Genomic DNA, 22,399 nt, shown 5'->3' on the forward strand with positions numbered 1-22,399 from the left:
ATTATTGATATGTTTGTTTTTATTGAGCTGATACCCAAAGGGTTTCACGTATGAATTATTAACCATTTGATAAACAATAGTTTTGGGTTATCTACTACATCTTCATTCAATAACAATAACGACGTAAGTACGCAGCGAAATGTGTTTTGTCCCTTACCTATGTGTTTCACTACGGATCGTCCTATCCGCTGTCAGAATAATTGCATTGTAGTGGTTTAATTAATAGTTAAATGGTATTGTTTAAACGACTGAATATAGCATTTTTCTCGAAACGAATCAACAACTCCACATGCTTACATAAAATTCTAAATTAGTAAGTATAGAAATTTTCTTACGCTGCCAAAAGAATCGACTCCATACTTCTAAGTGATTTTCAATGTACGAAAATACTAAGTATGTTATACTCAGATACAAACTTGAACAAAATACAAGGTGTTGTTTTGCATTTGTGCCATAGTTCAGGAGGAGGACATACAATACGTAAATAATCGATTGGAATTACAGTAGATGGGAAATAACTAATATGCACTGCTTTTTTTGTCATTGTAATGTCGTGGTATTTCCGAAGTAATCCAATTTTATGAATGAAATTTATGAGTGATCGTTGCGTATGCTTTGTGTTTGCGTTTGTGTGAGGGTGCAGCACGGTTTTAACGCCAGTAACATACGCGTCAAGTTTAAATAAGACTAGATGACATTTACGGAATTCCGAAAAAAAACTAAAGAAAAAAAATTACGTACCAATTTTTTTATTGATTTGGGTCGAGAATCATTAGCATAATTACCTCCTTGAATATGGCACGGATGCAAATCAACAGCTTGTATATTGATTGATCAGTTACAATGTTCTTCAAATGAATAAGGTAGGTAAGAACCATAAAATGTTTTTATCAGGTCAAAATAGTCGTATATTGCATGGACTTCTTTAACAAAGGCCCTGATTTTGGGACCCATAAATCCTTTTACTCGCAGGTAATAAAAGGTGGCAATAATTGGATTGTTCACAAACAGACTTATCTGTGAATTCGGATCTATTAGATTATACCCTTTCAACTATGAAACTGTGTAAAATGCACGAATGTGACTCCAACTGGGGATATTGTTTCACTTCAATAACACGATTTTTTTATAGGAACATCGGCTCCATTTGATCTTACTTTTATATAAAACTTACAACATAAATATGACATTTTGTACCTAAATAAATGTAGGTACCTATGTAGCTTGATGTATAGATGTACTTATTTGAGTATCTTTGTTACTCTTTCATGTAAAAACTGCAGAACGAATACTGACGAAACTCATTAGTAACATAGCTTATACATTTGACGTATTTCCCACGAAAGACGTGAAAAAGCTGGTGTACCTACGATAAAACGCCTACGATGTGACATGAAGACGGTACTTTTTTACACTTCTATCACGAGCAAAACCACAGCAACCATCTAGAAACCCATACTTAATTAAAATCAACAGGTGACGTTTCCCTGTCAAGCCGAAGCTCAGCCCTGATTCAAATGACTAATGTTCATAATTAGCGATGTGACAAGTCCTTTGTTTCATTATACATTGTGCAGTTAATTGCAACGCTACATTATAAATGTTCATGAGTTATTTCGCGAGTTTATTTTGTTTTGTTTGTGTCTGTTTTATTAAATACATAAAGGGTTATTTGGATGGAGAATTGTGTTTCTTGCTGTTTTCTGTTGTGATTTGTGAAGATTTTATAATTCAATGGAGTTGTGACTGTTAATTAACACCATAGGATTAAAGGAGGCGAATCATTTAACTCGAAAATATCGATGGCTAAAATTGCACAATATATATTTATTTAGCATTAAAAATGTAATAAACCTTTTCAGAAATGAAATAATGGCTCGCAATGGCTGTTCCCTTTTTATGTTAGAAATTTAAACTGTTTTGAATCATTCCATCTAGATATTGATAACCGCTTGAAAAAACGAATAAAAAATATCAAACAGACAGATTTAGTACGAAGCGAACATATAATATTAAGTATGTGGTATAAATATTGTTTTGGTTAATATTGAACCACTGAAAATAATATAGGTACCTTTCCAACCTGAAAATGTTCGTCCGAAAATCATACAATATAGAAATACACTTTGTGTGACACAATTCCGCAGTTGGCAGGCTTTCTTTAATGAATGTCCCAAGCCTGGGAGATATCAAGATAATGTCATAAAGTATAATAAATTACTTTTCTCATAACATACGCACCTTTCTTTTACAACAAACGGCCTAGCCATTATAATTAATGCCATTTTTTCGCCGACTACGAAGGAAAAATGGTAATTTCTTACGGATTGGCAGTAAATTAGGTCCCGGGAAGACGTTGTATTAATTACGAAGCCACTTCAGTAAATTAAGACTTTTTAGTATTCCGAATTAATTGAGGAAAAGGAATATTTATTGTAACAGTTGGGGATTACTGCTTTTCTATAGATTTATTTTATAGCTGCTGTAATTTTGATTATTGGGTGCTGAAATCTCTGGTTATTTTGGAAGGCGGGAAAGCGTCATATCACTTTTTTTGGATGCAGCGGAACTCTTTAATTACTTAAAAGGTAACTCTTTAATTACTTAAAAGTGATTGACTCCTGTGTAGTCCTTGTGTAGTCGTGGTGGCCTAGTGGGTAAAGAACCAACCTCTCGAGTATGTGGGTGTGGGTTCGATTCCAGGTCAGGCAAGTACCAATGCAACTTTTCTAAGTTTGTATGTACTTTCTAAGTATATCTTGGACACCAATGGCTGATAAAAAGGTGAAGGAAAACTTCTTGAGGAAAGTTGGACTATATAGTCTGAAATCACCAACCCGCATTGAGCAAACGTGGTGATTAACGCTCAATCCTTCTCCTTGTGAGAGGAGGCCTGTGCCCAGCAGTGGGACGATAAAAAGGCTGTAACAGTAACAGATTGACTCCTGAAACCCTTTATATTGTCCACTTGACCACAAACAATCCCAATGTTTCAACAGGCATAGGTACTAAGGAGCCCAATTATACAGTGATAACGTTACAGTTTTTCAGGATTTTGGATGTATCAGTTACAGCCTTTTTATCGTCCCACTGCTGGGCTGCGGCCTCCTCTCACACGGAGAAGGATGTATATTTTAGAAAAAATATTTTTTACCATGACCCGAATAATGATTACAGGCATACATAAGATTTTTGAAAGTACTATTATTGAAAATACTCGCAAAACAAAATAAATAAATCGGTAAGTGAGACTTAAGGCACGCATTGTGGTATATTTAAATTAGGCCTGCGAAATTGTCATGTCAGCCGTGTGAAAGAAATATAGTGTAATTAGCGACCTCTCCTCTTGGCCGGGCAGGCTTTGTTATGGAAATTACGATCAGACCTTAGAGTATGAATGAAACTATCTATTAAACTAGTTGACTGTTATTTCAGAGATAAGTAGGTACGTAAGGACACTTAGGTTGTTTTGTTTCGATACCTTTTCCCATTGAGTTGTGAAAAATCATTCGCTTCATAATTAATTTTCTTGGACCGATTGCCGCCCGATCCGCATGGGAAGTACTTCAGGCGTAACCTACAGCCGCGATAATTGGACTGTCTAATAGAGGCAGTTACTGAGATTAACGTGTAAAAATATGAATAATTGAATCAACAAATAAGCATATTATTAATCTATACATATAATAAATCTGTAGAAAAGTAATTTTTGTACATTGAAGAAATTGACAAAAAAAATAGCCAGCATTGTAAAGGATAACTAACAGAACCCATTTCTTTCATTTTTGACATTTTTGTCTGTTTGTCTGTTTATCTGTTTGTTTGTTCGGGATTCACGTAAAGTCTACGAATTAAATGCAGACAATGCTTATATACAAAAATTCTACGTAACTTGGGGTATTACTTAGTTTTTGTTTCATCGAAATCGATTCACTCTATCAAAAGATATGATTAATTTTGTGAATTCAAGATGTAAAATATTACGACACGCAGTCTATTTGTCAAAACTGTACATTTGAATGTTGTACTTATATTAGTTGATCGGCCTATTATTAATCTTTACACAGAAAATCACACCTTTATAAGTAACTTCGGAAGAAAAAAAAAATGAAAATTTTGTTTAGCCAAGGTTAAAGTAGCTCCATCTGTGGTAAATAAAATACATCAAGTTTGTCAAAGGGGCGAGGTGGTAAATGACAATATTACCATACATTCTTTATAGAAGATTATTATTTCAACAGATGGAGTTGTGTATTTTCCGTAATTCACCATATTTTAACACGTAGTGTAATTTTTCGATAGACATTTCAATAGTGTTTGTCAGTTTGCCGTGCCACATCAAAATCCAACTATAATTATTACCTTGATGAAAAGAAAATTAATAGTTCTCAGCCAAATTTAAAACGGTGCCATCTAAATTATTTTTTGAACATTATGTCAAAAATGATGACTTTAGTGGAACAATTAATTATTATTTAAAGTTACAGATGGAGTTCATATCAGGATTTTTTCATAAACATAGTTTAGCTTATCTTCCACTAATGTGGTGGCCTTAAAACAAATAACTTTGAGTGAGTAGTATTAAGTAGACCTTAATTATTTTTTCTGATGCAAAATATGTAAACTTAATCCTAGAAGAAATGAGGATCTATCTCTCGCAAGCGCTGCTAAGCGTGAGGTAGAAGCCCAGATACAAAGAGCAGATAAGAAATGGGAGCTTTCTCTATTTAATACCATACACACGTAAAATGCTTTATGCGTCTGAAAACGTACAAATTACGCGCCGCATACCAGAGACATGCTTACTTTCAACTTCTGATCGCAAATACACTGTTCACGATTACGAACAGTCTCAGTAAGAGCCGAGCCAAGTCTAAAAAAACACCTTTTATATCAAACGTAGTACAAATAGTTCTCTATTGCAAATCCTATCCACCTATATCCTATCCTAATCCAGAATGCATTGCAGGTGTGCATTGCACAAAAACCAATGGTATCCTATTCGAGAAGTCAAAAGAGTTGACCTGCCAACGTCAGCTTCTGCGCTAAGCAAGTGTTCTTCATAGTACCATCAGAATTACATTCATCATTGAATGAGGTGAATAAATTTTCAGAAACCACAATAACAGTAGGAGCCAAAGCGTATTATCGCTTCATAGAGCTCTGATTGGCCCCAGGTGACCAAGTCAGGTCTGATTTATTCGTTCATCAGATCTTTGAAAGTGTTTCGGTGGATACTTACTGTCGTCCTGTTTACGTGTGACACAAAATATGGTATATAAACGTCCTCCGCAAGAGCGAAATTTTCCCGGTGTGTGGTAGTGATGCACAGTATACAACACTTATGTTTCTTTTGATTTGCTGGCTCCACCAAGAAATGACAAATTGCGAGCGTACATTCTGAAAATCTTGGCAAAACTGCAGGTTTCAAGTACGAACACATGAAGTGGACTCTCACAGATACGTACATTTTGCCTATTCGTGAACTAATGCAAACATTTCGGTGGAGTCCCGGCTTAGGCCACCACATTAGGCGTGCGCGATCCTCGGGCGTGTGAGTAGCGCGGGCACCGCGCGTGCGTCGCGAGCGCGTTGCGTGAGCGTCGCGTTTTGCTGCCCTGCGGCATTTGCAGCGCGCTCGCGGCGCGCACGCGCCGCTCTCCTTGACGTTTAACTGCTAAGGCGTTTAGCGGGCGGCGCGGCGGGGATAGCGGGCGAAGGGGTAAGTACGCAACTCGAGCGCCGCGTGCTCGCCGCGAGCGCGTTGCTTGCACTCTTCACACATGCCGCAGGGCAGCAAAACGCGACGTTCACGCAGCGCGCTCGCGACGCCCGCGCTACTCACATGCCCGAGGATCGCGCACGCCTGATGTGGGGTCAGCCTTACCATAGTGAGTAAGTGAAACTATCCTACCCTATGCACCTGCTGATGATGATGACTCATTTTATCATCCATCCAGCTATTCCCCAACTATGTTGGTGTTGGCTTCCAGTCACCGAATCTGTTTGAGTACCAATATTTTGCTTGGAGCGACTACCTATCTACCTATCTTCAATCCAGTCAACTACACAAGACGACATCCATGGTAAGACTGACAGACTTTCTGGCTTCTGATTAGTCGCAGCAGCTGCAGAAAATGTACAAATGACAGCTTTGTCAGACTCAAAGCATATAGACATAGATTATAGCTGTTTCCTGTGAAAATTACTTACGCACCATACGTAATAATTTTCCAAATTGGCTGACTAGATCCAGAGATATTCACAACGTCACAAACTTTACTTCTTTTGTTTAGATAAATGGTCACATCCACAACACAACCTTGATCATGAATCTATGCGACTGCTAAGTGCTTATCCTAATTATACTGTCACGTGAAAGAATGCACCTACGGGATAAGTAGTATTTTGACTATTATATTGCCCACGCAGACGAAGTTGCGGGCAACAGCTAGTACCGAATAAAAACAGGTGGCTCGACTGTCATTTAAAATTTGCCTTGATCAACTTTACTTCTAAGATGTCATACCCTTGCGCTACACACCACATCCATACTCCAACTGCTGAGGTAAGGAATGGGCCCTACCATTTCCTAAATAGATGAGGGTCTTAATATATATCATACAGGGTCACGGCTTAGTTTCGCAAGGGTATCGGCCACTTCCGAGGTATTATGCCACTGAAATATGTAGCCTGAATTTTAAGTATTGTTGCTGGTAATTTTCTTTAATTTTCGTTCTTTTTTAATTTGCTTTGTTAAGAAAATTAATAAGTGAAATGAGTAATTAGCTAGTAGGTTTACTTGCAAATGATTACTGTTTTTTTTATTCCACAGTTTCTGGAATATATTTTCTTCTCGTTTCAATATTTCGCACTTCTTACATTTATTAGAATTGATTCCACTTAAACAACTGCTCGCGTAAATGCTCAGGGAAAACCAGTTCCTATCATAATATGATAAAATCTTCCGGATGAAAAAAAAAAAATAAAAAAATAACTTGCTCATTCAAAAACTACATTAGATAAATATACCTTCACAAATCTATGACATGATAGATCAGATACCTCTCATGTTTACTAATATCACTCCTTTCAGGCTATCAACTTCAATTAAACGACAAGATGGCAGATAGCATCAATTGAACAGTTCAATTAATTGTGGACAATTGTTACGCTGATGTAATCAATGGAGATACGACTGATTACTGCTCGGTAATGGTGGTAATGAAGATTTTTGCAGTTAAATTAAAGTGGCATAATTAGATGATGAAAAGCCGAATACTGAAATGACAGCTTAAACATCATCATCATCACGCTTAGGCTCAAGTTCAAGTTTACCGACAACATAAACGTCCGTTTATCTCAAAACAACTGTTTAGTATGAAAATTCAATGTCAAAATTCGTAGTAAAAAGATGTTTTATCAAAAGCTGACGTATGTTGTCAGTGATCTTAAAGTTAAATATGTAAACACGATATAAACCGTAATAAGTTTGTTTGTACTATTACTGACTGTTTTTACTATTGTAATAAAACAAAACAAATTCACTACACGCAAATCATCATATACTTAGATTTTAGACGAAAATCCACGATTTTAAGACTTCTCCAAAACCTATCATCTCACCTCCCAAAGACCACATCAATACCATTTCCTTTCACTCCAAATTTAAACAATCCCTTGGGTCCTAGCAACATAATCCTCATTGAAAATAAACAGGGCTTGTCACAGCCCACAATCATCCCACATCAGACCTTTGTTTCAGTAGGTCTGACGACGTCTGACCGTCGATACTGGGCCCATCATGGCGGCACGTCAACGTGACGCGGGTAGCCGTATGTCATAATTCTGTGACGTCACTATAATGAGGTTTAATAGATTTTGTCGCGATGTGTTTGGTCTTTGTTTGTTTTTTTATGTGGTTTTGTTCTGAAGGACTTCGAAAATATTTAAGTTGATGCTCGTACAAAACCTATTTTTTCTATCACCAAAAACCAAACTATCTACTGGTATTCTATTCTACTAACAATATTATGTACCTATTGCTTATTTTTTTATTGTTATTTACTAGCGACCTGACTTGCTCCTTCTGGGGTATAAATGATGCTTAAATTTTCATAACTATTCCATCTACTTATCGGTGAAAACAAGGTCCTCCGTCGTGTCTGTCTGTATATTTGCGATAGACTCAAAAATTCCTTAAAGGATTTTTCCTTTAAGGATTTTTTTGACGGAGGACCTTGTTTTATAATGTGTACTGAAATACAAAAGAAAAACACCCGTAAATTCTCATCAAAACTTCCACAATATCATTACCGCTCCATTAAAAATTGTGCTCGTCAGCTGGGCGGTAGTTACTTAACATACGTTAAAATGTACCAAGTAATTAGACGCGTGATGAAGTACTTTTCACTAAAAGAATAAGCTAACACGCTTGGGGTGAGGGTTTAGTGACAAGAAACCGCGGGTCATAACATGTTGAGTGTAAATCCGATTGCGAATCTAAGGCATTAATGCACTTCTATATTAAAAACATGACAACGACTGCATTGCGAGGGAATGTATTCCTCACTCAAATAAAGAGCAGCCTATAACAAATTGCCTATGCATTTTCTCAGTCCCAAGTATCCATTAGCTCAACTGTCGGCACATTTACGTGCGAAGGACGAGGCAACGCAACAATGATAGCTCACTCGTGTATTTTCAAAGAATTTAAATTAAAAGATCACACAAGATTTTAATCCTAAAAGTAAGTACATGATATAGTTTCTATGTTCCTCACATGCTACACAAATATCCTTTTTAATTAGGTCATTCCGCTACCCGCTCCCGTCCGTACCATAACCGCAGCTTTACTCAAAATTAGGGTGTTCTAATTGACTTACCCAAGGCACACGAAACCACGCGGTTTTACTTACGTTCCAAACAGAATTTTATGTTTAATTGGACCTACTTAACGATGATATATGTACTGTTGTATTTTAGTTATGAGACGACTTTTGAAGTTGGTTAAAGTAAAATTCTGTATTTTTTATATACAGCTATATTGCGTAGATTGTGACGTCACTTCTCCTGATATTTTCACGTTTTCATACTCACGATGTGACACTAGTTTTAACATTTCATCATAATTTCTTACCATAGTAGGTACTATAACTACGGTTACAATAAATATTAATACAAGAGACATGAATTTTTTATTCTTGAAAATTCTCAATTTAAAATTCATTAAGAGAAATGCAAAAAAACATGAGAACTATAGCAAATTGAATAAAAGACAGCAAAAAATCCGAATTGACTCGTTCGCGACGCCCTGGGCGACAAAGTGAACCAATTAGTGCCTGCCCCGTTATTCTGTCCGTCTGTGTGTCCATCCGTCCGTCCTACCGACAGTGAACGCAAGTATGCAGTTTATTATGCGCGGCCAGATTTTAAAAAGTCTCGATACTTTTTTTGAATGGCGAGTATCTTCATATTAACCATACCATACATTTATATGTACACTGCTACTCAGCTACATCTTTTTAGGCTATTAGACGACCCCAAAAATCTCCACAACTGTAGAAAAAAGGCTAGGCAGATGATGTTTCCTTGAGATGTATTTCTTCACCTTCACTGGCATGGGTGTAAAAAGATATTATTTGGTACATAAAACTTGGAAAACTCGTCTCGAATCGAACTCATACTCTCTAACTAGGGAGGCCAGTGCCAGTGAACTGGTATCGTTGTTTGAATCTAGTCTAACAAGCTACAGCTACAAATATGTATAAGCAACACAACCTGTTGACAGGCCACCTAGTTTCCATACAATAAACTGGATAATCCTAGCCTTTGATAAGTAAAAGCATAAATACTTGAAGCGTGAACTTTGTCTTAGCTGCGAAATTTTAAATGAGCTAGCCAACAGGTGGCCGACAGGTGGTTTCAAATGCCGGCTTATAAAGGTTCTCTCTTTGTGTACTTTTATACACAGTGTGTGTTGAGCTGTGTACTTTTAGAACACACTGTGTACTTTTGTTGTTGCGAAGAAATGGAAGAACAACATGTGGAGAGGGATGATATAATAATATTTATGGCGTTGGGAATAACGTATGTGGTAGATAGAATGATACTAGTTAAGGGTATTCGGATGCAAAATCTAAAATAATTGTTCTCCATTTATTTGTTTACCTAAAGGTTAAGGTGTTACCAATAACATAATTATCTTTATTTGTTACAGGTAAGCTACACTTCAGAGGCAAGTTTATATTCGTACAAAAGAAGAAAATGAATTCTTTAATTTAATAAATATCACAATAACTCAGGTGAGTTTTAGTTTCTATACGTGCAGACTTAATGTTTAGGATTCAATCACGCCTCCTTTGAGGTTTCAAACATGATATTTTTTATTTTTCCATGAAATATTCAGAAGTAACTTAGCTGTGTGCACCCTAAATGTCTTTCTATCGCAGTTTAGCGTAACACAGATAAAATATTGTATGAATTGACCTTCAAATTGGGTGATGTTTCAATGTTTAGCCGTATGACTTTTATATCCTAAACAGAGATTTTTTAAATCGGTGAGTTTGTTATTTCGTTGAACTCAGGAAAAACCGCGGTACGCTAGTATATTTAATACAGTACACGATATTTATGTTCGGAGTATGCTGTGGGCCTCGGAGTGAACACAGCGCAATTTCCTGCCGCTTTGTGTGAGCCCAGGAAACCGCTCCGTTTCACTCTAGCTCTGTTCCAGTGTAGGCCTTTAATAGAAAAACTTATGCCTTAAATAGTGTTTGTTTAAAGCTATGTTATGATATGTTCTTTTATTATTTTTAGTTTTTTTAAGAAGAAAAAATATATAATTAAGTAAATATTTATTTATTTCATATCTAACGCCACACTACGGACAGTTTCACGCGTTACTTACGAAGTCCATGATAGCCTATCAGGAGCTTATCTGACAGATAAACTATAACTTTTGGTTTCTCGGGCAGCAATATCTTTAAGAAATTATAAGCGACTTTTATCTGACAGATAGTATTAACTATCTAACTAACTGACATTTTACCCGTAACAAGTTTAGTGTAACCAGGCATAGTCACATAATCCTGACCCTAAAGTAATTCTAGCATGATTTTCAAACAAAATCCGACTTAGTAACACTAGGCGTCATTATTATTGAAAAACAAAAAGCCTACCGAGCCTCACATTTGAGTGTAAAACGCCTATTAAGTTAGGGTCCGAGTATTTTTAGTCGGTCGAGCGAGCCAATAAATTGGATTCCCTGATATGACTGACGGCTGGTGACAACAGCTACTCACTGCTGGACGCCCGACAGAATCAGTGTCCAACTTTTTGCTGGATATATTTATCAGCGTTTGATTATTAATATTGATTTATTTTCTAAATATTTGTCATTTGTTTTTGCGAGGATTTTTATCGTGCACTGTCATTGCCTGGAAATATTGATAAATCATACATTAAAATTACATAATACATAAACTTAACGACACCAACACTACAAATAATTTATTTAATTCTATAATTCCAGAAATCTATCTAATCTATACTCTGGTACGCGTATCCGAAAAAGTGTTCGAAAATAAAATATTATGTGGGTACTTCACAAAAATGTTTTATCACTGTAACCCGTATTGGCAGTTACAAACGCAGAAGGAAAAAATATCTATTTGATTGATTACGAAGTGCGTTGGATTAAATTATATTGTGGTTAATTTTCACTTGTATTTAAATGTTATTATTGGATGTTTTATATAATGTGGAATAACAATGAAACCGCCTGTTGAGGTGAGTAATTTTGAAGTTTCTGCTATGGTTAAATGTTGGTGATGAGTGTTTAAGAAGATGAAGAACATGAATTATGTTGGCTGTTTGGCTTTCAGTTAAAAATTACACTGATGTAAAAATAATTAAATACAGGGTTACTGGTAAGTAGACCGCATCCTTTCAGGAGGTGATAGTATAGGTCAATACGAACAAATTTGACCCTGGGATACACTGGGCAAAAGTTAACCCGTTTCAAGATAATCGAATTTTAAGATCTTTTCTTTACAAGTCGTCTAGGTACACGTATACATTTTTATTACTAGTTAAAAGTCTCGTTTTTGCGGATTTTTGTGTGTTTTGTGGCTTTTTGGATAGCTAGATAAATGTAGATGTTTTTAAAGTATTCTGCACAAAAAAATGAAGAGTAATATTTTTGAGAAAATATCGACAAAAAAAGTAATTGCTGTTCGCTATAATTTCCTCTGTGATTTGTACAGTTTTATGGTTTGTTATTATGAAATGATTCATCTTCTATCCAAAAACACACAAAAATCCACAAAAACGAGACTTTTGACTAATAATGAAAATTTATACGTGTACCTAGACGACTGATCTTGAAATTCGATTATCTCGAAACGGGTTAACTTTTGTCCAGTGTCTCCCAGGGTCAAATTTGTCCGTATTGACCTATACTATCACCTCCTGAAAGGATGCGGTCTACTTACCAGTAACCCTGTATAATTGTGTGATGCTTATGTTATGCACAGGTATGTTTAGTTTTATCGATTAATTCATCCAGCTAAGTTCACAACAGTAGAAAACATTTATAAATGTTGTAAATATTAAATGTTGTCAGTTAGTGTAGATTTTCACTTTTAGCCGGTATCTAAAAGTGCAAATATTTGTAAAAGGGTTTAAAAAAATATAATAAAATAAAAACTTAGATTAAAAGCCATCGGTAACAAAACGACACTTACAAATAAATAGCCATCAATTTCCGATACTTACACCATTTTACGTTGTAAAATGAAAAATACTCGTTCAAAGTTAATCTTAATTGCATCTGTATAGCCGCTCACTGGAGCGATCCCGTGGGAACAATCCCATCCGGGACCGGGATCCGGGATCGATGGACATCACTGTTTAGTTATTAATCTACTCCATCCTGATGGGAGATACGCTTTGCTATGAAAAATATATTAAGGAAATGTTTTAGTGTAGGAAACATAAACGTCAATGAATGTTTGATGGCAAATGTGCGTTTTTTTTTGTTTGAGATAACTGATTGAACTAATCAAAATTATATCGTGTTATGAAATAATACTTTTAACACCGTATTTTGTTATAACTGACCATTGGTAACGTTTTAGTTACTAAAATTTTGTTATTAGGTAAAAATTAAGGCAGCAAAATAGTACCTATGTCATTGATTCAAATATTGACCTCGTACTGTCAATGTCAATAGCCAAATTCCTTGAATGCTGATGACTATTGAATACATACATAGGTTTCTTAATACTTTAGAAAATAATACATACAACCACAGATTCTATCCTAACATCATACTTACACGAATACACTACTAATACAAGCTCAGATACAAGATACATCAAAATCCAACATCCACCATATAGTATTTAACCCTCTACGCACTATGAGTGAGGACACGTATTCCCAATATGATTACCTGGCTGATCCCCGTCGGGACACTTCGGGACACATCGTGACACCTCGTGACACACGTGTCAAAATATTAGGGGCTTATGTGTAGGCTGTGGCAGCAAATATGAAGGTATTAGGAGTATGTCGCTTATGTTATTTAGGGTAGGTATGTTGTAGTTTTGATGTGTTTAAGTAGTTAAGGTGAATTACTGTTAAATGGGGTATGTAATTTCCAGCGTTTATGGAAATGGAAACGTTTTTCATAGGGGTAAAGTGAAATTAAAAATATTTTTCTCCCTATCCTATTAGTATGTTTACTGGAAATAGTTTACCATAAATATACTTATGTCGATCTAGTTCAATCACATAAATAAATTAATTAAGAAAAGATCCTGGGGTTGATTGAAAAATAATTAATTAACAAATATCATTAATTTCAGCTAACAAATCATCAACAACTTAACACTCTAACCAACAAAAACTAATCAACTGCTGCAAAACCAGCACAATCAAAAATCAAACCTACACCTCACAAATTAGGGTCTAAATTAGATCACACTTTCCCAGCACATACGTCCTTCCATCAGCTGTAGCCTTGGTTACACATTTGGCTGGTAATACGGTTGGGGAGAACACGCTTTCGCTTTTTGCTAAGCCTGTACCGAGTTCAGAGTTATGTGCGCGAATGTACTCGGACTTCGAATGTCCTTAGTTGGATCCGAATTAGGGTTTCGGCTTGTGATCGCGAATTGTGTTAGGAGTCGGGGAGTCTGCTTTTCGGTTGTGTTTTCGATATTTTGAAGTTTGTTTTGATTTGGATTTTTGATCTAGTGTTTAATGACGAATAATTTGTTTTATATTACCAAGAAATCCGTAGAAGTTTCATCATGATAGAATAAAATGTAGGTGTATTCTTTGCTGCATGCAGTCATCCATCAAGATTTTTTTTTAATTCTGTTAAACTTCAACTTATTACTTTTCTTGTTTGTATAACTAACATCAGTAAACAAGCTAACAATCTTAATAACTCAACCCATTAGGACTAAATCTGTCAGAATGCCAGCCCCATAAATCAATATACTCTCAAGCACAATCCTAACCCAACAACAACTGAAGATCATAAGATCATAATAGCAATCAGTTCATAGATCTAGTATCAGCTGATGATGGCATTACTAGCGAGCTGGCGATCTTTAACGTCAGAATTGCTGTCATTCCTCGAAATACATACATATAGAGAGTTGCTACCTAATTGCTACCAGCTACTATTAGTTGCTACCAATCGCTACAAATCAAATTTTGGACATTCAAAACAGGGGCTTTTTGCACCTTGCAAAATAAACTAGCTATTAGCAATACTGGATGAAAAAAACTCAATACATTTGCGCCGTTTCTTCTCACTGGGATGAGTGACAGCCATTTTGTTATCAGAAAGGCTGTCATGCTGTCAAGCTGCTTTAGATGCTGAATATCTTCAAAACCACGAGGGTATCAACTGATAGCAACTAATGGTAGCTGGTGGCAATTAGGTAACAACTCTATATATTTCCTTGGGTTCGGTGAGGAGTGACAGCGATTCTGACGGTAACTGGCAATCGGGTCAACAAGCCAATTAGAACCGCAAACACATGCAGACGATGCAGCTCCTAATTACCACAGCGGTAAGGAAATAGTTACCGCAGCTGATGGGAATTTGACGATACGGGAATGGGAAGTGGGAACTGATTTTGAAGGTTTTAGTGTAGGGGGAATTGTGAGTGTTGTTTATTTGGGCATTTTGGATTTCACTTTCTGATAAGTAGATAATAGTGAGATAGGTCATGTTGAACCTTTGATTTAGTTAAATATTTGGCATGAAATCACTTTATATTATGTAAAATATATAAAATGATAAAACTGTTTTACGAATTGAAATTAATTCTTGGAAATAAACGATATAACTTTGTAACAATTAATTTTATTGAACTATTTTACAAATCGTTTTTATAGCCGAATATTTGTAGTATTAAGAACTTGTATTTCAATTTAATTATGAACGGTACTTTTTTATTATCTTTTAATTGCTAGGCAGCTAAACCAAAAAAATACATATTAATTGACTAATTATATTATATATAACATTTCATTGATGAAAACAGGTACGTTGTATAGTGTGTCAACTAGTTTTCTGCTGCGCTGATTGCCGCCGACGTCACGAGAAAGTAACCCACGGCCTCACGTACGACTGCCCCATCTGTCGTGGATTTCAGTTCCTTTGCAAACCCGAACAACTCAATCTAGACTTCATCAGACACTTAACTAAAGAACACACCCCTTTACATTGTAAAAAGTGCAACAAAATCTTCTATAAAATGGAAGATTTCATCAACATAGATAAGTGTACAAGCATCTCTGAATTAGTTGGCAAAGAAGCTGAGGCAAGCAATACCCAACTCAAAGAAGTAGATGAAAAGTTTGATTCCCTTTATGAAAAAGTTAGCAAATATGGTGAGAACTATGAAGGTATTATTTCTGTTAATAAGAACAGTAAAACTGCTGTTATAACTCCGATTGTTAGAAATAAATATTTAGTTGATTACGAGTCTAGTGGTAGTGAAGATGAAGGGATTAAATTGGAAGATAATATGACGCCTCATCCAAAATTAGTTCCAAAAACTCCTAGATCGAAAAGGCAAAGGGCTGCTACACCTCACACGAAAAAGCTTTTGACTTTAATGAGGCAGAGAGTTGTTGAAGAGTATGAGGAAACAATAGGGGATGACTTTGATGGACCATCAGTTACTAAGACTACACCTGTGAGAATTGAGAGTAATATAGGTGAGTGCAACATTCACTTTATAATACAGTTTGTTCGTTAACAGTTTCGATATTACCCTTATTCTAAATATATTAATTTCAGACCCACAAAAGGAGATGACAACCCCGACCTCCCACTTGCCGCACCTGATCAAGCTAGCTCAGATTGTCACCACCAGCACGCCCACCCATCCCGCTGGTAACGGCTGGCCCTTGTTCGCTGACCAAGGAGCTGACTCTCCACTCTCAGAGATTGAGACCACTGAGAGTCCTGCTCAGAGTATGAACATAGAGGTACGTGTCTTATATTTTTTTAATAAAAAATATGAGTGCAATAAAATAGTCCCTACATGCAAGGTTCGTCAATAAAAGTCAGTCCATCTTATTTATTATCACTTAAATATGGCATATAAGATGTAGTTCATACTGAAAAGAATACCTTTGGACTTGGGATAGTCCAAGAGCAACATAATTGTATATGTGTGTTTTATTTTGCAGAAAGATATAATCATCTTATGTAATATGCAAGTACAGTAAATTTCAGCAGGCACCTATTGAGCTTTTTACAGTCATCTGATTCCTACAAAACTGTGTCCACATTAATTTTACATTTTTTATTTTACAGCCTTCAAAATCAGATCTGGATGCACCAAAACTGAAGAGCATCATAGTGACTGGCAGCAAAATACGTATCGCTAGTCAGGACAGCACGGAGAAGCATGTCACCTTCCAGGACTCGAACGAGGGCTCCATGAAGACCAAGAAGGTCAAGTTTGCTGATGATACCGTGTTTGAACAGGTTAAAGCTAAGAGAGGTAAGAATTAATTATCATCGATTTATGGATGTTTTTAGTCCAAACTGACTGATTCATAAACACAAAGCCATTTTATGATTTTTTAAATGGTGCTTTTTAACTCTAATCTTTTGGTTCGAAATACATATGAGTAATAGCCAAAATATTCCGAAAATTATTTTATCTGCATACCTTGTCTCGTTGAGAGGTATTTTACAGCCATATCTGTACATCTTTCGACGAGCCAGACTCATAACATTCAGACAATTTGTTCAAGTTAAATGAGTTTATGTAAAATATCATTACTATGTATTTTAATGTCTGAAATGATTAAAGCTATTCTAAGTTTTAATGTTCAGCTGATATAACATAAAACTTCGCATATTCCCAAAAGCCACCTAAATTGGCCAAGTTTTGAATTTTCTCTGTTGAACAACCAAGACGAATGTTTCTTTTATATTTTCTTTTTCAGTGTTGAGAAAGCCAAAGCGAATGCTAACACCCGGTCCACAAAGGCCAAAATTCTGCCAAAACCCTCGCTTCCAAGCTTTAATCAACCGTTTTGAAAATCAGGGCATGATTATGGCAAGAACTCCGAAAACAAGAGAAAAAACTGCTGACAATCAGGAAAATACTCCATCTGTCGGAGAACCTTCAACCATGCACGCTCGGGCCATAAACTTTAAAGAAGACAGCCCCCAAATCGAATTAGAGTACTCAAAAGAATCGAATGAATTATTCAGAACATGTATCGCTACTCCAGAAGTAGGCAGAAACGCGATATCAGCATTTACAACGAACATAGCTGGGACATTGCAGAACTGTATCTCATCTGTTTTAACGAACACGGAAGAAGAAACAGAAATTCAGTTTAAGTTTGTGATAACGAAGAAGAAAGTTAGTGTCAAGAGGCTTGTGGAGGAATGTCAGGGTACGGCAGATGAGAAATCGACTGAAATCGATAAGAATCTAGAATCGATTAAAGAAAACATCTGGTCGAGCGTGGCGAGAGCTGTGAAAAATGTGTTCTTTGGTGAGCAGAGCGGTAATTTCGGTGAGTACGTTTATTGGTTTCCTTTCTATTAATGGGGTCTTTTAGTTGTTTATTTTTGTGACTGCCTTCAGTTTCCCTGTTCGCGGTAACTTTTGCGGGCGTGTATTATGTTGTACTATGATTTATAATGAAGACGAAACTTACCTATACATACATACAACATAGCTTGAACTTCTTGGAATGTAATAGTTTGATAGTAGGTACAGTTACCATATCCTAGTAGGTCACTACTTTATTCAAAGGCGTCTAATTAAAAGTGCATGTCCATCAATTTTTAATACTTTATCCGATTAACACAGATTCGTGTGCTGTGCAAAGATATGTAGTAAACCCAAGAGTACTCCAGTATTAGCCACATCAAATTTTCCACCAATTTTCATATTGCTTGAAATTTTCCAATAATTACGTTCTAAAATCAACGTATTAACTCACCCTCGCTGCGAACGGCAAACATTGCGAGCAAATATTGACAACCTCATCATGTTTTGCGATCAAAACTTCTTAACTCAAACCTTTATTGGAAAATAGACCTTATTTCATGGGTAATAAAACTCATTTGAAAAAGGTAGGAGTTTTAATGGCTTGATGCGGTGCTGAAGAATTTCGGGACAATATCGGGTTTAGTTAGCTTCTGGGGTAAATGTGTATCATTTTCATAATGTGGTTTTAAGTTTTTTACGATGCAATGAATAATTTTGTTACATACTTAGGTAGTTTGTCTGTTGTCTTATTTGAACTTATAGGAATGTAGTCCTAAAGTGATTAACTTATGTACACTGTAACCAGTGATGCAAGTTGAATTCCAAGTAACTTACACAATTGCTATCGAATATGTTCATCATCATCCTCCGAGCCTTTTCCCAATTATGTTGGGGCCGGCTTCCAGTATCGAATATGTTCTAGAATAGATTTAAATTCTGATGATCATGTGTGTTTATTCTTCTTCATCGTTATTGTACCAGTCAATTAACGATACAAGACCATTTTCTCTCTATCCTAAACATCGTCAGTCACAAAACTGTTTGTTGATCTGTCCGTCTGTATTTTCTGCCTTTAACAACAATATTGCGCTCATTTCCTTTATTAGTATCCGGAAATAAACTTCCTTGGAAGTAACAAGCCATTGTGAGACAAGCAACAATAAAGAATTGTTCACCATTTTACTGCTGAAATTCCTCGACTTTTTGCATTTTATTCGGATAAGCCTGTCTTTTTCTAAATAAAATGTCGAGCAATCAAAATTGTTCTTCTACACTTAACTCTGTTCGAATTCTTAGGAGTTTTAATATTGTTGGAACAAAACAAAATGAGTTTTATTTCTACATGTTTATTAGGTTGAGAATCAAATGGTAACATGGCGATATGTAAAAGTAATTTTGTTCACTTTAGAAACACAAATGTTATTACTTTTAAGTAAAAAGATGAAATTGAAAAGACAGTTGCCATTTCTTTTGAGGATGATTTACTTACATGATCAAATGTGAATAGTAGGAGTCATGAAATAATCAGAATATTATCATAATCGATATGATGTGGTGTCTTGTGTTGCTAATTGAAGCATGTAAACCAAACATGGTGTTGGTTTAGCTACACGAGTAGACACTACATACACAGTTGCGTACGTCACGGAACTTGCATCAGTAATCTGTATTCAAGCAGACAATTTATAGAAAACGATCATATTCTTTATTGTATTTGTAGTTTTCTATGCCAACGTTATATTCTTACAGCTTTCACCAGTTAAAGATTCCAAGGCAATCTGACAAAGTTGTTTTTAAAGCGCCATGAAAAGTATGGCATTTGAAAAAAAAACTTAACCAACTTCAACGAAAGGAGGAGATTTTGGACTCAGTTGGGGCTATTTTTTCAGACATGAAATTTCAGAATACTTTTTTCGAGGATGCCAGTCAGAAAGGAGATATTGCTTCATAAATAAAAGAACTTCTTGGATCGTACATCTGTCCCATTTAACTAGAATCTAGATGTACAGAATAAATTCCATGTTCAAGCAATATCGTTCCATCTGTTTCGGATACAGAAATGCTGAAAAATGTTTCTTCCAACCAAAATTTTATTACCACCTTCCAACGACTGGATATCGTCCAAAAACTTTATAGGAACGTCACAAAGATATTTCTGGGGCGCAAAAAAATGGCGGATGGAATTCAAATCGTAAATTTTGCAACGGCGGGTAATTCCGTTCCGTGTCAAGTGGCAGGCAATATTGCATTTTTCTATTCATGAGAAGCTCGCTTCAATCATACTGGGAGACGGTGGTTTATCATTTTTTTTCTTGCGTTCTTAAAATCTTTTTTTCTTTCAAATTTATTACTTTCCGCTCTCGCACTTCGGAAATTGTTGCTTAGATTTTTTGTTGCTCGACTTTTAGATTGATGGCGACGGTTTAATCATGTAATTTTGTCACCCGTTTAAGTATTTAGATTTATTAATCGTCCTGTTACTGTTTTATTAATCTGCCAGTTTTCATTTGATTGATGTTTTATGAGACCTACATAGCGCCATGAATAATTTCCTTTTCTGAGTTGAAAATGTTGGAACGATTTCAAAGTCGTTTTAGCAATAATTAATTACATGAAACATAAAAACCGCTTCAAAATCGGAGTGCCATGCAGCACGACCCTTTCAAGAAACTATCGAGCATTACCACGAAGTGACTGAATCCACATTGTATACCTTGGTCTAGTTTGTAATATTAAAACAAAACTTCTCTTCCAGCCACAACAACGCCTCACCGATCCTTCTCCTTCAACTCCTCTTCATCATCAGGCAAGCGCAAGTGTGACGAGCTCTCCGACACAGAGAGTCCAGTGAACCATAAGAGGCACAAGTACGAAGGCAGGATCAGGGGCCGACCTCCTTTGAGGAGGAGCAAGACCTGTGTGGCGAGCCTTAGGAGTACCATGTCGGCTGAACAGAATTCACTCATCGGAGAACTGAGCATGAACCCGGATGAAAATATGAATTTGAGTTTCTGATTTTTAGTGTTGCTGAAGATAACATTTGTGATATTGAAGGATTTTAAAGATTATGAATAATGATTCTGAACTAAGGTAAAAAGGTTTTAAATGTATCTAGGTAAAAAGGTTTTGAATGTAGGTCTTAGTCTAGGTTGTAAGTGTATTTTAATCATTAATAGGCGATTATTTATGTATATAACTTATAATATTTGGTGAGCTAATTATTCTAATAATCGAAAGGTTTGATTAAAAATAGCCTTTTTATAAAATTGGTTTGAATTTCTTTACTTCGCTAGCCCATATTTTTAATTTTTTGGTTTAATAACAGCGTATTTATTCAATTTACGAAACTCGTAAAATTAACATTACATCAATCACTCATGTAAAACTGACATACAAATGACCCAACAAGTCATTGCACATATTACAAGGAAACAAATCAACACATGTAAGCAAGAAGCAAGATAACTTAATAACGCCGTGGGTACGAATGACCGCACTATTCGGATACGTAATATCCGCAACCCTTCGCTGCCGGACGTGAGCCGAATTCGACCGGCAGAACAGCCCTAATGCTATCGTTTAGGCCGAATCAATCAGCGGGTTGGTTTCTGCTCGATAAAGTTGGTAGTTGGTTATGATTTCAATTGTTCGTTGTAGGGTTAAATGGATTGATATGGATATCTATAGCTGTTGTAGTTTTGGATTGATTGATATTGGATGTTTGGTGTTAGTGTCATATTCACATTGTGTGACATTTAAAGGATTTCGATATAACATAATTGATTCATTAAATGTTTTCAAAGTATGCCCTTTATTCCTTTCGTTAATTAGATTGACCTTTTGTCTATTATGGACTTACTTATTGTTTTGTTATGATAAAGTTTTGTCTCCAATAACTTCGATAAAATATAAAAATAAAAAATGATTAATTCTCTTCAATTAGAATAACGGTGTATTTATAAGTTTCAAGTACTATGTGAATTGATTAATTTATTTAATTTTTTTGTGTGTCTGTTACGCTTTTGTTGTAGTGTGATGTGATGAAACATAATATAATTCTGTAAAGAAAAATATGAGCAGAATTACTTTTTAGCTTGTATGAAGGAATCGAAAGCTTGACTGACATCTTTTACCAGGTATTTAACTATGGTACCTTCACACCATAATGTAAAGCCATAAAAGTATGCAATCCCATCACTTTACTTCAACAAAGGGAGACTCAAAAATATATATCCTTCACATGAAAAGATACTAAAAATTCGTAGCCTGTCCTGCACGAAGATTTACGTAGAGGGCCCAACTTCGATCATATTACGCGATAAACTTTATTTCGCAAAATGTCA

General features: G+C 35.8%; 1 protein-coding gene across 1 annotated transcript; it reads left to right on the top strand.

Annotated features, from left to right (window-relative positions):
• Positions 1–11,721: 11,721 nt before the first annotated feature.
• On the top strand, positions 11,722–21,322 carry LOC124636389. The gene is made up of 6 exons (XM_047172468.1): positions 11,722–11,790; positions 15,570–16,248; positions 16,331–16,521; positions 16,853–17,042; positions 17,494–18,075; positions 20,812–21,322. Exons 1-6 carry the CDS (start codon positions 11,773–11,775, stop codon positions 21,069–21,071), a joined length of 1,920 nt encoding a protein of 639 aa, XP_047028424.1. The 5' UTR covers positions 11,722–11,772; the 3' UTR covers positions 21,072–21,322.
• Positions 21,323–22,399: the final 1,077 nt, after the last annotated feature.

This window comes from Helicoverpa zea, chromosome 14 (assembly GCF_022581195.2).
Source record: "Helicoverpa zea isolate HzStark_Cry1AcR chromosome 14, ilHelZeax1.1, whole genome shotgun sequence".
Taxonomy (NCBI): Eukaryota; Metazoa; Arthropoda; class Insecta; order Lepidoptera; family Noctuidae; genus Helicoverpa; species Helicoverpa zea.

Bases quoted from the DNA above. Each gene is read 5' to 3' on its own strand.
- LOC124636389 (XM_047172468.1), top strand. The intron at 16,522-16,852 runs GTACGTGTCTTA...TTTATTTTACAG, and splicing joins CTCAGAGTATGAACATAGAG to CCTTCAAAATCAGATCTGGA. The intron at 17,043-17,493 runs GTAAGAATTAAT...TTTCTTTTTCAG, and splicing joins ACAGGTTAAAGCTAAGAGAG to TGTTGAGAAAGCCAAAGCGA.